Raw genomic sequence first — 16007 nt, 5'->3', positions numbered from 1 at the left:
GTATTTGTTTGTATGCATTTATGTACGTATTTATAGGTTGTAATCTTGTTAGGGAACACTCGACGGCAACACGGGATATATTTAATCCGATAAAAATGCCAATAATGAAGTTAAGACGCACGCACACACACACACACGCGCGCGCAAACACACACGCACGCAAACACACACGCGCGTACACACGCACACACACACACACACACAAGTTTTCTTAACGTGTATTCAAAAGTTTATAAATGTGTATATAGATGATGGGGTATGTAACATCTTTTGATTTCATTTACTGGTTGTCATCACGGGTTTTTTAAATATGCGTGCATAATCATGTCGATTATTTACGTGGTTCGATGCTGAACAGTAAATAGAAATAATAAAAATTAAATGAATTAATTTAAATATAATGTAGTACTTGCAAACAACTCTAAATTGGAGGAGAATTGGATTTCAAAACATATAAAAGTTGCCTGGGGAGGCAAATTTACATTAAAATGATGAACTATAAAAGTTGCAGAGATTGTTGTTTGAGTTGTTGTTGTCGTTATTGTTGTTGTTGTATTTTGAAACGTTTGAAAACTTTCTATCGCCAAGTTTAGACTGTTTCCGGTTTATTTTTTTATTTTCCAGTGGGGCATCAAAAGATACTGCATCGTCTAAGGTAACGACGGTGTCGTCATCCTCATCGTCAGCATAATTTTGTTGTTGATGTTGTTGGTTATGATAGCGATAGTGTGTTTCTTTCGGATCGGTAAACATTTGTTTGTTGTTGTTGTTGTTGTTTATATTTTTGTTGTTAAATTTGCCATAGAGCGGAGATGCCAGGCAATGCAAGGGAATGCTGATGTTGTTGTTGTTGTTGTCGTAACTGTGGCCACCACCATCATCGTTTCTCACAACATTGTTGCCAGTCATTTCGTTTGAATTTTTGGCAGCCGACTCTGCAAGATTGTCATCATCTTTCCCGCTGTTATTGAAAAACATGTTGTTGCTGCTGCTTGCATTGTTGACAATTGTGTTGTTGTTGTTGTTGTTGCAATTATTTCCAACAATGTTGCTATTGTTGTTGTTGTTGCTGGTAATGTTGCCACTCATGAAATCCATCTTCCAGCTAGTAACAGGGTGAGGTTGTATTTCAATGTTGGACATGAGGTTGCTGTTGCTCAGTGGGGAGGAGCTCTGGCAGACCGGACTCGCTGCTATCATCGGCACTCCCTGCGTTCAAATGCATGCAGAAAAGATGTAAAGTGGAGAGTGAGGAGTAATGAAAATATAGATGAGAGTTTTGTAACTGTGGCAATGAACGCTGGGGATCGTTAAAAATGAATGATGCATTCATTCATTTAGTGTGTGTGTGCGTGTGTGTGTGTGTGCGTGTGTGTGTGTGTGTGTGTGTGTGTGTGTGTGTGTGTGTGTGTGTGTGTGTGTGTGTGTGTGTGTGTGTGGATAGTTGCAAAAAGCATTTAACTCTCTGAACAATTAAAATAATCAACAAACGAGCGAATGAAAAGGTTAAAAACATCAGGAAAGAAATAAGAAAACAAAAATTTTCCAATGGAAGTTGAACGTGTGGTGGTGAAAAAATAAAAAACAAACGAAAAAACAAACAAACAAAAACAAATATATATATATATACAAAAAAGCAAATGAACGAATGAATGAACAAATGAACGAGTGAACGATGGAGCGAACGAAGTTTTAATTTACTGAACAACCGCTCATTATGACATCTGGCCATGCAGCAAGCAACGTGTAATTAACAGTACAACAAACATCAACTACTATCAATACTTATTATTATTATTGTAGTTATTATTATTGTTAATGTTGTTGTTATTATTATAATTATTGTTATTAACGTAATAATTTTTATAATCATAATCACATCCACAACATCATCATCATCACCACTTCACAATACATGATGATAAAATTTAATAATAATAATAATAATCACCATCCCCATCATCGTCGTCATCATGACGAAGAAGACACGTGACATCGTACGAACCAATCACACCATGGCAACAGATCCATCCTATGTTCTCGTCGCTTTGCTGTTTTCATCATCATCATCCTCATCCTCATCATCATTATCATCATCACAGTGATCAGCATCGGCATCATCATTATCGTCGTCGTATTTGTCAAACTTATCAAAATCATCATTATCAACATTAATATTGTTATCATCATCTTTATTATTATTATTAATGTTATTATTATTAATATTATTTATTATTATTATTATCATAATCTTCTTCATCGTTATCATAGTCACCTATTATTGTTGTACTAGAAGCAACAACAACAACATTTACCATGGTAACGACCAAAGATCATATTTAAGGACAAGATAATGGTGATGTCAGTCTTTCTTCGCGCACACCCACAATCTGTTTTCAGTTCTCACTTTTTAAAGCTAGTGTGTAGGTAAGTTCATGCGTATGTGTGTGTGTGTGCGTATGTGTGTGCGTGCGTGTGTGTGTAAAATTAGGTTTGTTGGTGCTAAATGCGTTTGTCTCATGACATCTATCAATTATTTAACTGCTAGCCATCACTTATTCGGAGCAATTAGTGGACAAATTGCTTGTAATGCGTTTGTGTTGTTTCGTGATTTTTTTAAATTTCACGTAACTTGCCACCAAATAAATACAAAACGAACGACTCATTAAAAGTTGCGAGACTTCAAGTGGAACCCAATGACAAAAATATTTTGAAATATTTTGTATGGCTTCATAAAATATTTGTCAAACGTTCCAAAGTTTTTTTGGATGTTCGTATAATAGCAGACGTTCAAAAAACTGTTACATGTTTGCAAGATAGCAAAATGTTTGTGAACTCATGTCGTCAGATGTTAAAAATCTAATAGATGAAATGAAAAGTTTCGTTCAAGACACGAATGTTCACCATCTTATCACACTTGTGAAACGATCTTCATCATCAGAGTCTCAGTTTGGCCTCTTCACCAACAACATCACCATTATTTCCATCATCATCGTAATCATCACCATTATTAATTTTACTGACATCATCACAAGAACTTTCAGAACATCGTTACCATCACTTTATGACATCATCGCCATCATCCACGCATCATTGATTTCGATCACTGTTGTGTTGTCAACTACATTACACGCCGTTGTGTATGAGAGTCTATGTGTTGTGTATGTGATGTGTGGTTGTGTATGGGATGTGTGGTTGTGTGTATGTGTCTGTGATGTGTTGTCGTGTCTTGTGCATGTGATATGTGGTTGTGTATATGATGCGTGGTCGTGTCTTGTGTATTTGATGTGTGGTCGTGTGTTGTATATGGGATGTGCGGTTGTATTTGGGAAGTGCGGTTGTGTAAGTGATGTGTGATGAACTGTGCAGTACATTAATTAACTAACTACGTTTGTGTCTGTTTATTTGCTTATTGTTCATATTATGGTCCTGGAGTCAGATTAAAAAATTTTTAGACTCCTTGATTGAAAATTTAACAACTCCGGGTAAAAATTTCCGAATCCAACTCGGAAATAAACATATGACAAATTATTTTACAGTTTCTGCCTCTGTCAGATCCTGATTTTAAAAGAATAATAAAAAAACTCCCAATCCGACTTTCGACTACGACCTCGGGCTCCGAGTCCCAGAAAAATTTTTTAATATTTATTTTACATTTTTACTTAAGTAAATACCACCAAAAAATCAAAAATACTTCAAAATACATTTTTGAATCAATCATTGTAATTGCTTTCTTAATAAAAAAATTATATTTAAGTTTCAAAATCTACTCAAAAAAATGGATATAAACTTTTGCATCACAGTGCTTTGCTTATTTCATTCATAGTTGTCAAAAGAATATAGCGTCATTTCGCAAGGTTGCAAGTTTCATAGTTAACAAATTACAATAATGCACTAAAATGAACATATTCCTAGGTCTCCTATGTCTGTAAATGTGATTGAATTAAATAAAATACTTCATTGATTTTTTCGATCCAATACCCCGGTAAAATTAGAAAAAATAGAGAATGTTGAAAAAAATAAATGTTCATTGAAAGATTTTGAAAGCAAAAAGCATCTTGAAACAATGGAAAATTAAAAGAATGAACTGTACAAAAGGTTATCGACAAGTTCCAGTCTTAAGTAGTTGAATGACAATTGTGACCTGTCCATTTTGAAATGTATGTAGGAATAATTTCAAAATAATGTTTGGATAATTAGACTCCAATTTCGGAAATAGTTTGTTTTGTACATCCAGTGTAAGATCGAACCCATTGAGTGCGTCGTTGAAATATCGACAAATGCTTTACAACATTTTATGATTGATCGAAACTTTGAACTTTTTTTCAAGCCTAAATAATGAAATCATCTTTTTTCTTTTTGTTTAGCACTCAAATAATAAAAACGTAGCAAAAATAATATTTAGAAAATATTTACTGCGGTTACTTAGAAATGTTTTATGTATAAATTAATTTTTTCAATAAAGTTACAGATGCAAAATAGTTAACATTACCCTGCGCCAAAAATTTTAAAAAATTTAAATGATAGCATCTCTTATCGTTATTAAAGATGATGGCGTATTGCTAAATGCTCGTACATCTTGAAAAACATCAAATTAAAAAATCCTTTTTAGAATATAAAATAAATTTTATATCAATATACATTTTCTAAAATGTATTTTCTAAAATTCTAAAATTAATATTTTCTAAAATGCGGTATGAATTAAATCTATCTATTTAGTAAAGTTGAAATATTTTGTAACATGTATGTAGTATGTATGAGACTTTGTGTCTGAATGTCTTTTCTGCAAGTGTTCCACTGCACAAACGTGCAGATCTCCATTTCAGTAAAAGTTTTCGATATGCTACACCAATCCACATTAATACAAGTAAATGGAATAAATTAACAAATACTTTTTTTAATAAATAAAGTTTATAATTTCATTATTCTGAAAATGATCTACCCAAAAATAATGTATGACAAAGAGAATAATTCAAAGTTTGTTGTACGTACCTTGTTGGTGAGCCACATTTCAACAGGGTCAGCCAGGCCATCCTGCAGGGATGTTTGTATGTTAATGAGATGTTAATTGGATGTTTGTATGTTAATGAGATGTTTGTATGTTAATGAAATGTTAATGGGTAGTTAATGTGATGTTAAAATAAATTAATTTTCCCGATTATGTGTAGGATGTTATGATGACATGAAATTTAATTATGCAAGATAACGTTTGTGGTAGTTTTTTATTTATAAAAATGTATGTATGTATGTATGTATGTATGTGTGTGTGTATATATGTATGTATATGTGTGTGTGTATGTATGTTTTGTTTTTTTTATTTATTTTATTTTTTTGTATGTATGTATGTATGTATGTATGTGTGTATGTGTGTGTGTGTTGTGTGAGTGTGTGTGTTTGTGTGTCTGCATATGTGTATGTTTGTATATGAACATTTATATTTATTTCTTTATTTCATTTATTTCTACATTATATTTTCCACTTAATATGTGAGTTAGTGCCTGTGTGTGTGTGTGTGCGTGTGTGTGTGCGTGTGTGCGGAATGGCGACGACAAGCAGGCCTGCATTAATATTATTCAAGCAGTGTTCTCATGCATAGATATATCAAAGCAGATAGACAACCGCCAACTTTTCTTCTCATGAAAAAAACGGAAATGAAAGAAAAATCGTCTGGCAGGAGAGAAATTCTTTGCGAGTGATGCGAATTGTGTTGCTGCGTGTGCTGTGCGTTCCATTCATCCGGTTGGTTGGTGTGGTGTGACGTTGAGGTTACGCTGTAGAAACATTTGCGCGTGGAGAGCAAGTTCAAATTGTGAAAAAAGAATTAAAGTCCTATGTGTACTCACATGTGCTCTAATGTGTTCACGCATATGTGCTTATTTGACTGATAATAAACACACAAACACATGCACACACATTGAGTGCACACATTTACAGTTGCACATCAAATCACATATGCAGACATTTACAGACACGTTCGCTCATATTCAAACCCATACACGCACAACTACGCCACATAATTACATACACGCTCATGAACACTTATACAATACACTTTACACTTAAACATCTACCATAAACACACATAAGCACGCACACACGCACACGCACAGTAACACACTTTGACACCTGACCACCTTGTCGTGCTGTTGTCTGATCTGCTTGATGAGGACACTCCTCTTCTTGTCTTTGCACCTCTTGTTCTGGAACCAGACCCTGATGACGCGAGGATTCAATCCCGTCATCTCGACGAGTTGTTCCTTCATGAGGGCATCAGGTCGCGGGTTGGCGGCGTAGCAGGTCCTCAGCGTGTGCAGCTGCTTCTCGTTCAGCACCGTTCGAACCCTGGCTCAGCGATGCAACAAACAATTACGTATTATTTGACATCAATAATTTGTGGTCGCCGGCCACAGTTCTCGCGCTGCAGTTACCGGGTTCAAGTTCAATGAATTCCAAGGAAGTCTATCATGGTGCTGTGTGTTGTTGCTACTTGTGGAATGTTGCAATAAGAAAGAACAACTGGATGTAAGTGGATCGTTCTCAATATCAAACGACTCTTAAAAGCAATCATAACGACAAGTTACAAGAATTAATGAGGTTTAATATCGAAATAAAAATAATTAAAAATTTACTTGAAATTCAAACCAGCTAATTAAACAATAATTCAAAGTATTTAAACATATAAAGTAAACGTTTTTAAACATATGCAGAACAACTTTTGTGAAACGATGAATGTAACCTGGTTGTTTTGGCGTCACATTTTGTGTTGTTGTTGCCGATGTTGTTGTTGCTGCTGATGCTGTTGTTTGGTGTGTTGTTGGAAGCTCTGCCGTTCGTTATGAGGGTGACAGAAGTTGATGAAGTTGTTGTTGCGCTTGGAGCTATGGTGGTTGTTGATGATGATGACGACGACGATGGACGGTGGTGATGATGATGGTGATGGTGATGGAGAGGAGGATGAGGTTGTTGTGAATTTAACAATCTGTTGCTGTTGTTGAACGTGTTGATGTCTTCATTCAATTGTTGATGTTGCTGGATACATACGATGTTGTTGCTGCTGTTGCCACTGAAGTTGTTGTTGTTGCTGTTGTTGTTGTTGAGAGCGTTTATCCTGCCTTGCATGACTTCAACGTCGTAATCCATCTGGCAGTAGATGTTGTTGTTGTAGCAGGAGTAGTTTTCACCCTTCGATATCACACGGCTACAAACGACACATCTGTGTGTGCGTGTGCGTGTGAGTGTTTGTGTGTGTATTTGTTTTGTGTGTGTGTGTTTGTATGTATGCACCTATGTGTCTATGTGAGTGTTCTTTTTATAGCTTTCTAGTTGTAGACCAGAGATTAGGTTTATTATGGAATAAAGTGCTTGAGACGTTTTAGTTTGATGATTTTGTTGAGTTGCACCAAGCTTTGGGTGGCGTGATGGCTCAAGGGTTAAAAGCGTCTGGTCTTGCTATTGCAATGACTGGGTTCGAATACAAAGAGATCCCCGCCTATCTTATGCAATGTGTATGATGCGTGGTTTGCACGCATATTCATATACGCTGTGGGTGTTTGTCGTTGAAACCTCTGAAGAAAACGCAAAAGAGAGAGATTAACCTTTAACCTTTATACATTTTGTGGAAATATTTATAAGAAAGTCACAAATTAGAAATTTAGCGCTAGTTTTGATATACTCAATTTATAAAATTTGTATATATGTATGTATGTAAAAAAATTAAACAAATTGCTTCTATTAACTAAAATATTTATCACCTAATTGAAAAACGAACGAAATGTAACCGATCAATCAATCAATCAATCAATCAATCAATCAATCAATCAATCAATCAATCAATCAATCAATCAATCAATCAATCAATCAATCAATCAATCAATCAATCAATCAATCAATCAATCAATCAACCAACCAATCAATCAATCAAACGCTAAATTATTTCAGTAATCAACCAGTTGTATAACTTATCAAAATCAGCCATTCACGTAAATGAACCAACCGAAAGCAATCGAGATGGTAATATGCAGATGTACTGGTGATCATGACAAGCTCGTCTTTGTTGAAGTTGCAGTTGCACAACCCACATTTCACTCTGAACAATCTTCAACATTTTATCGATTAAGAAAATGTGAATATCAAATTTTTAGAATGATATAAAGAGATAAATATTGCATTAATATTATATTATTTATATAGTGAAAGTATGCAACTAGTTTTTTGAATATTCACGACTATGTTTTTATGAATATTTTTACATTGCATCAATTGCATGAGCAAATTTTTACCCACTAGCTATTTTACTGACCATTCTGCTGATTAACTATCTTAATCAGCTAACCAGTCAACCAACCGACCAACCAACTGACCAACCAAACTAACAGCCATCCAATCAACAAACAAACAAACCAGCCCCCCAAATAAGCAATCAGCCAGCTAACGAACCAATCACCCAGTCACACAGCCAACCGACCAACCAACCTGTTATAATCCCATTTACAAAATGGTTGACCACTGTTGAAGAAACACGTCTTCGTTTCATCGAGTGTGACCTTGCACTCCACACACCTCAAGCACTTCTCGTGAAAGTTGATGTCCGGATGAACTGTCAGCAGGTAATATTCGCTGATTGGTTCCTGACAACCATGACAGCGAGGAGCTTCTGGGTTCTTTGCAGCTGAGCATAGTAAAGTAATTATGAAAAAATGGTTTCTATAAAAAAGTTATTTAAAAAATTTATAATTGTTAATTGTGGCTTTGAGCAACTTTTGCCAGCTCACAAATTCAACATTATTCCATCAGTAGAAAAAAAATTTATTTGACTCTCGTTTGAATTTCCAATGAATAGTTTGAATTACTTTAGAAAAATTTTTAGTTTCCCATTCAAACAAATCAAAAACAGTTTTGTTCCATTAATATATTCTCGTGAAATAGTGTCAGTTGACGCTAAGGCAAAAGGACGTAAATTGGATTGAAAATTGCTCGAGTGTGAAAATTAAGATATAAAAGATGTAGTACCGCGGTTCTTCATTACCTGGATCTGGCAAGGCGATGCTGCTTGCCGTGCATCGATCATAACTTACTTGCAATCAAACTTATGGAGTATCGGGCTACTTTGAAATGAAAAATTTATTTTTAAATCACGTCAAATGGTGCTGGCTGAGTACTTCTTGCAGGATAGGTTTGGTAGGGGACTGTTGAAAGCTCTAATTTCATCAAATTTAGTGAAGGCTTCGTGGTTTGTAGATTTGTGAATTGTGTAACATAGAGAAGATAACAAAATTTCAATCAGTGATAGGTTGTGAAGATTTCCAGAGCAACGAATTCGTGTGTCTGAACTGGTTTTCCAGGTAGACGTTAAGGATTTGTGTCGGATGGAGACGATGGAGGAATCGTATCCTGAAAACTGAGAGGCTGATTTCAGATGTCTTTCTTCTACTAAACATTCCTTCCCATACCTGTCCTTTTTCTATTTTTCATTTCTGGTTTTATTCTATGGTCTGCCTATTTTATTAATTTGATGTTTTTTTTTCATGTTTAATTTTTCATTTTTATATTCTGTTTGATTTTTGTTAACAATTTTAATTTTGCTTTTATTTTTTTTTGTTTAAACTGTGTATTTGTTTGTTTTTGTGTTATTAATATTTTATACGAACGATATATTAGCATTTTGTTGACGTTTTTAAATTTTTTATAAATGTTTCAATCAATCAGTCAATCACTCAAACAAACAAACAATTAAGCGATCAAACAATAGAATTTGAATTAAATAAGATATGTGACCTGATATTTCATTTAAATTTGATGCCGTTGATTAGTTTTTTTATGGTTGCTCAGTTCAGTTTCTCAGAGCGCTTGTTATCGCAATGTGTGTCATTTTGTATGGAAGTTTTTAAATTTAATGTGTCCGTGTGAAAGTATGCTTGAATATCTTATATTGTGTAATATGTGTATGTGTGTGTATGTGTGTTGATGTGTATGTATTGATGTGATATAATATTTGTGTGCTGATGTGATGTGTGTGTATTGAGTTGATTCCTTGTCGTGTGTATAGACGTGTGTATAAACGAGACGAGTGTGAGCAACCAACAAATGACTAACCTTGCTCGTTGATGTCTGGCGATGAGTTCTCGATGTCGTCGGTGGTCGACATGTCGCACTTGCATCAGTTCAAGCAACAAACAAACGCGATGCAAATTCTTTCGCGAACAGCAGCCACAAAATAAGCTGCAAGTATATTATATTTTTGCTTAACAACCAACAACTGCAGTCCAACAATATATATAGATATATATCCTTATTATTATATAGTATTCGCTGCATAAAAGTTCAATTTAACTTCACAATGAGTTACTTCTTAGTTTGATATTAAAGTTTGTTCTCAAAACTTTCCTCCAAATTATGGAATTTTAGACATTTTTTTAAAATCGATCTATGTATAAAAAATTGCAAAAGAACAAATGATTTCATTTATACCGATGTCAATGATTGTAACATCCAACAAACAAACAAACAAACACGTTCGTGTTTATACATGCATGTTTGTATGACTCCGTGTATGTTTATATTTGTTTATACTCAAATTGACTAATCATGCATGCAGTAGTTTTGCAAAGCAATAGTGACCATCATAGGATTGGTCAAAGAAAGTTAATCTCCTCCCAAAGCCAATATGCTTCAGCCAATAACTGTTGAGTATTGAGTATTGAGTGACAAGGCGATTCATTTAATCTTGTTAAGATTGATTTGATTTTAAGTTGAATTAATTATGCATAAGATTTGCATTTTATTTTTTATAAACTTTCGTTCTGCAAATTATTTTTTAATTTTTTTTAATAAAAATTTTCAGACAAATTTGAAAATTAAAAAAATTGCAAAACACTCTTGATTCATCACGATCATAATTTCGGTTTTTTACGATCATCTCAAGATCGTCATCATCATTTCACAAACAAATGAATGCATTATATTTTATTGGCGTGAACCAATGAAGAGATGAAGGAATGATGAATAAAATGTGTTGATGACAATAATGGCGGTGACGATGATGAATAGTGAGTATATGATGATGGGGACGATGATGATCCATCAGTCAATTTATTTTTAAAACTCCGTTCCCGCAATGTTCATAAACGCCCCTTACTGAATATTTAAAAAAATGGTTTTGAGATACGCTCTTAACTTCATGAGTGATGGAAAATAAGGTTAGAAAATGAGGAAAAGACTTCCAGAGAGAAGGATCAGAAAAAGCCAACGCAGATTTAGCATAAGAATGTTTAACACGAGTTAAGAAAAAGTAATCGTTAAGAAGAGGATCGTGAACCGGGGGAGGTTTTGGTAAAACTCTCTGAGAGTTAATTAGGAAATAAGTTTGATTGGGACTTGTGCTTTTTACATTTTCAAAATGATTCCTCATTTTGATACGATAATGACGATGCGAATGATGATGACAACGACGACGATGATGTTGATAATGATGAAATGAGTGAGTGAGTGATGAACAAATTGATGAATACGTGATTGAATGAATAAACGATTGATCAGGTAACTTAATAAAACATTTGTCTATTATTTAAATGCGAATCAAATGAAAAATTTTTGATTTGAAAGAGTGTAGAATGTAGAAATAATAAAACAATATTAAGTTTATGATTTATAAAATAACAACATGTTAATTGACATAGTGAACGAACGAACGAACGAATGAATGACTCAATAAATGCATTAATTAATTAATAAACCAAGCAATGCATAAAGTATTTTAATCTTTTGAAGCAATCAATTAACAATGGATGAACCTCCAGCCGAATCAATCAACCAACAAATGGCACCCTAACTTGAGAACCTGTTACGCAACTAAGTGACAAATCAACTGCAATCACAGCAATCACAACAACCACAACTAAAACAACCACAGCCACAATCACAACAACAACAACCACAACTACAACCACAACAATTCCAACTACTACCACAACAACAACCACAACATAAACACAACAACCAATACATATAGTTTAACTACAAAATAACAATCAATAACAACAACCAACTGCAGCAATAACAAAATCGTTTCATTGCGTTACAAGGAAGTGTAGCTGAGTGCCCTGCAGTGGCCTGGAAGCACTGGATGACTAGGTCACACGTGGGAAAATTAAAGACACAACATCTTAAGGCGGCTAGGACCATAGCCCAACTGGCAAAGAAGCTGCCAAAAATCAGCACTGAAAGAAGCTTCGTTGGATCCGTTAGAATACAGGCTGGATCAGATTGGAACAAAGAAAGCTGTAATGTGGTGTATGCTGAACAACGAAAATCCTCAAAAGAAAATGACTGGAAAAGAAATTCAACTAAGAATTAAAAGAAAAGACTGGCGATCGGGATTCTTCAGGTCGATCCAACAAGCTGCAATCCTACAACACTCGGACTTCATACTCACAGAGCTAAGTTGAATAAACGCCACACAAAAAAAGCGCAGTATGATGCTTCTAAGGAAATAATCCAACATGCTGATAGGTATGAATTGAAGACATTCACTAATAGCTCGGTGGACCAACAACAAAATGTGGAGGTGTGGCACTGGTTGCGTATAACAAAGAAGGAATGGTCTTTTATAGAAAATTCCATGTAGATGAATGGTTCAGTAGTGTAGGCCCCGAAAGAAAGCCAATGGAAATAGCTCTTGATTGGTTTGAAAGTAGCAATGAATGGAATGCTATGGTAGTTTAGGACAGCATGGTCATGACTGATACGCTAGACGGTGGATATACTGTAATGGTAATGAGTTAAACATGAGAATCAGGAATAAAATAGTCAAATATGAAGAAATAAACAGGAGTGTGATGGCGCATGGAAGGTGTTATGGATAGCCAGTTATTGGAGAGTGAAGACAAATGAGGAGGTGAACAGAGGCGCTAATGAAGGCAGAAGGGAAACGGACATCGTAAAAAGTACACAAGCCATTATACGGATGGTGTTGGTTGGAAGTGTACCTGTCAAGCTAATCCAGCATCACAGATGTAAGGAAGTATTTACGATACCGAATAATAAAAAAGAAGAGGCACAAACAGTCAAGAACTGATTTTAGCAGGGTTAAATCTGGACATCATATGCCTCTAAGAGGCTACTAAGCAAGAATGGAACTCTGCGACGACCCTCAATGCCGAATGCCTTGAAACTCTCTGAACATTCTGGAACTGTTCCTCACTTGAATGCACTGCACTGAGGAAGATGAGAGGCAAGTATGGTTTGGGAGTAAGGTTGGAATGATTCACGAAGAAATCGATGGAGGCGATGGAAATAGTAAAATCAATCTTTGGAGAGGTAAATAGTCTACGAGCAACTACTACTAAAACATCATCAATAATTTTAGTCATCATCATAACCATCATCTCCATCACCATCATCATTTTCATCATCATCAGCAGCAGCAACGTCATCATCATCATCACCATCTCCACGGGCATTACAACACAGTGTTACTTTAATGGAGCGTGTATTAACACTGCAGCAATCAATTAGTTGGAAGGAGCAGACCCTCTAATTCATCGAACGTGCGTCAGATGTCGCCCCGTCTTTATTATAATAATAATAATTATTATTATTATTATTTTTTTATTGTTATTGTTGTTGTTATTATTATTATTATTATTATTATTATTGACTTGTTGTTAGGAGTACCCCTAATTCCTTCACTGATAACATCATTCATCTAACAAGCGTGTTGGTGTGTGTGTGTGTGTGTCAAAGTGTATCAGTGTGCGTGTGTGGTGGTGTGTGCGCATCTATGTGACTAGTATTTGTGCGTGTGTGTGTGTGTATGTGTAATCGGGTAGTATGTGATTGCACCGATAAGTGAGTGCATGTGTGTCTTTGTGTGTAATTGATTATGTGAGCGTGTGTATGTGTATGTGCAGTAGTGTTGTTGGGTGTATAATAATCGTGTGTGTGCCTTCCCACTGGATTCGTCCCTTACCACAATTTGTTCTCGGACTGTGGGCTAGGGCTGCACTCTGCGGCTAATAATTTTCATAATTTCGTAATAAACGTTTGAAGGAAACGACTAACAATAATAACAATAACATTAATAATAATAATAATAATAAATGAAACATGCAGCAAAATAGTAATAAGCAAGGCATAGAATAACATAATCAGCAAGTAGCAATAATAATAGTTGATAATCTTCAAAGTTCAAAGTTGAAGTATTGAAAGAATTAAAAAAGAGAGAATGTTGTCCTCACATCAGGACGTGCGTAACATGCATTAGGAGTTTGGAAAGGTTAAACTAATACTAATGTACAGTAATCAAAACATACAAGAGTCATACCTGCAAACATACAAACAAACATACATACGTAGCTACAAACACACATAGAAACATACGTAGCTACAAACAGACGTACACACATGCATACGTACACACAAACGTACGTACAATAAAACACACACAGACATGCAAACAAACAGGCAAACAGACAGGCAAACAAATATTGGCATTGTGAATTAATGTGTGTGTATGAGCAAGTCGTCGAGAGCATGCCCAACATATGGATGGAGTTTCAACATATTCATATGGGGTTAGCACATAGACAGGCGTTTGTATAAAATTGATTTATACAGTTAACTGTTAGACCTGTATTGCTCTGTTCATGAAGAGGTGTCAAGTTGAGATAGATCGAAACAATGCAAGAACACGTTATCACATTTACTTTCATCAAACATTTGTTACTAACAATGTTAACTGAGTCACTTTTTTTATCACGTAAGGATGATTATAAATCAGCTAAAAAATTGTTCCAAAAAGGAATGAACGAATAGACATGAAAAGATCGAATTAACATGAACAGAACGAACAAGCATGAACAGAACGAACAAAAGTGAACAGAACGAACGGACATGAACAGAAAGAACGAACATGAACAGAATGAACAAATATGAACGAAAAACGTGACGTGACATGTGCACAGGATTACTTGAACATGAATGCTTTTAATCCTTGCAACAACAAAAAAAGTTTATAAATAATTTGTTTTTATCTAGCCAGTCCTCATCATCATCATCCTAATCATCACCATCCTCATCATCATGGTCATCACTATCAAGATTGAGAAAGAATGACATCATCAACACAACCTTCCCAAGATCAAATAATTAAAACAATTATCTCCGAAAAGACCCCATAGAACAACTGTTCGTTCGTCACCTCAAATTAGTTCAGCCACTCTTTCTTCTTCTTCTCTCCATATTTGACTCCCGGTCATCAATTGAAAGATGGCCACACAATTTCTGCAGCTCTCCTAATGACAACGGGTTTGTGGCTTTGATCTTACATTCATATATATTTTTACGCACACACACACCACACACACACACACACACACACACACACACATATATATATATATATATATATACACACACACACATATATATATATATATATTGATGAAAATCACAGCATGTTCGGCGTTAGTTAATTTCCAATTTAGCTTTTTTATTTTTCTAACGGTTGATCGTAAATCATTTTCAAGTTTCTTTAACTCAAAACCAAATTTTTTTGTTCATTTTATGCTTGATAAATAAAAAAGCTTTTTTCGGTATTCCTATACCATATTCGATGTTCGATTTGATACGTTGTGTATGTGGCCAGATGTCCAAATATATATTTATATACTGTGTCTCTACTCTACTTTGTTGATTCCTTGTTTGTTTAAAGTGATTACTTAGTTTTACAATCTTCAACATCGTAAAATATAACACTTTTACATGTTTTCATTATCGATGATTCCTCTGTTTCTAGATTTATTGGTAGGAAGAACTCCAATTGCCAGTTGTTGAATATTTATTATCGGATGTCTTTGTTTTATGCGTATTGATTCGGCTAGTCGTAAATTATAATGGTTGTTATTGTAATGTAAGATTTCAACATTGTGATCTAAGATTTTTCTAATAATTTTAGTTTTGTGTTTCTCTTTTGTGTGATTCTTTATAGCGCCAGTTTGTACGTGCATCGT

General features: G+C 34.8%; 3 protein-coding genes across 3 annotated transcripts; 1 reads left to right on the top strand and 2 right to left on the bottom strand.

Moving 5' to 3' along the window:
* HELRODRAFT_194096 (hypothetical protein) lies at positions 1-5033 on the bottom strand (the record flags this gene model as incomplete). Its single annotated transcript, XM_009030249.1, has 3 exons — positions 1-1209; positions 4145-4283; positions 4993-5033. 3 exons carry the CDS (start codon positions 5031-5033, stop codon positions 484-486), a joined length of 906 nt encoding a protein of 301 aa, XP_009028497.1. The 3' UTR covers positions 1-483.
* A 1026-nt stretch (positions 5034-6059) lies between these two features.
* Positions 6060-8642, bottom strand: HELRODRAFT_88718 (hypothetical protein; the record flags this gene model as incomplete). The annotated part of the gene is made up of 5 exons (XM_009030184.1): positions 6060-6342; positions 6908-7029; positions 7123-7213; positions 7994-8086; positions 8461-8642. Coding segments are annotated over 5 exons (771 nt in total), but the record flags the coding sequence as incomplete, so codon positions are not given.
* A 2381-nt stretch (positions 8643-11023) lies between these two features.
* HELRODRAFT_180971 (hypothetical protein) lies at positions 11024-12622 on the top strand (the record flags this gene model as incomplete). The annotated part of the gene is made up of 3 exons (XM_009030248.1): positions 11024-11045; positions 12081-12286; positions 12383-12622. The coding sequence occupies 3 exons, from the start codon at positions 11024-11026 to the stop codon at positions 12620-12622; spliced, it is 468 nt and encodes a 155-aa protein (XP_009028496.1).
* Positions 12623-16007: the final 3385 nt, after the last annotated feature.

Source organism: Helobdella robusta (assembly GCF_000326865.2).
Source record: "Helobdella robusta unplaced genomic scaffold HELROscaffold_66, whole genome shotgun sequence".
NCBI lineage: Eukaryota > Metazoa > Annelida > Clitellata > Rhynchobdellida > Glossiphoniidae > Helobdella > Helobdella robusta.
Note: the sequence above shows the minus strand (reverse complement) of the source record. Positions and strands in the feature narration are given on the sequence as shown.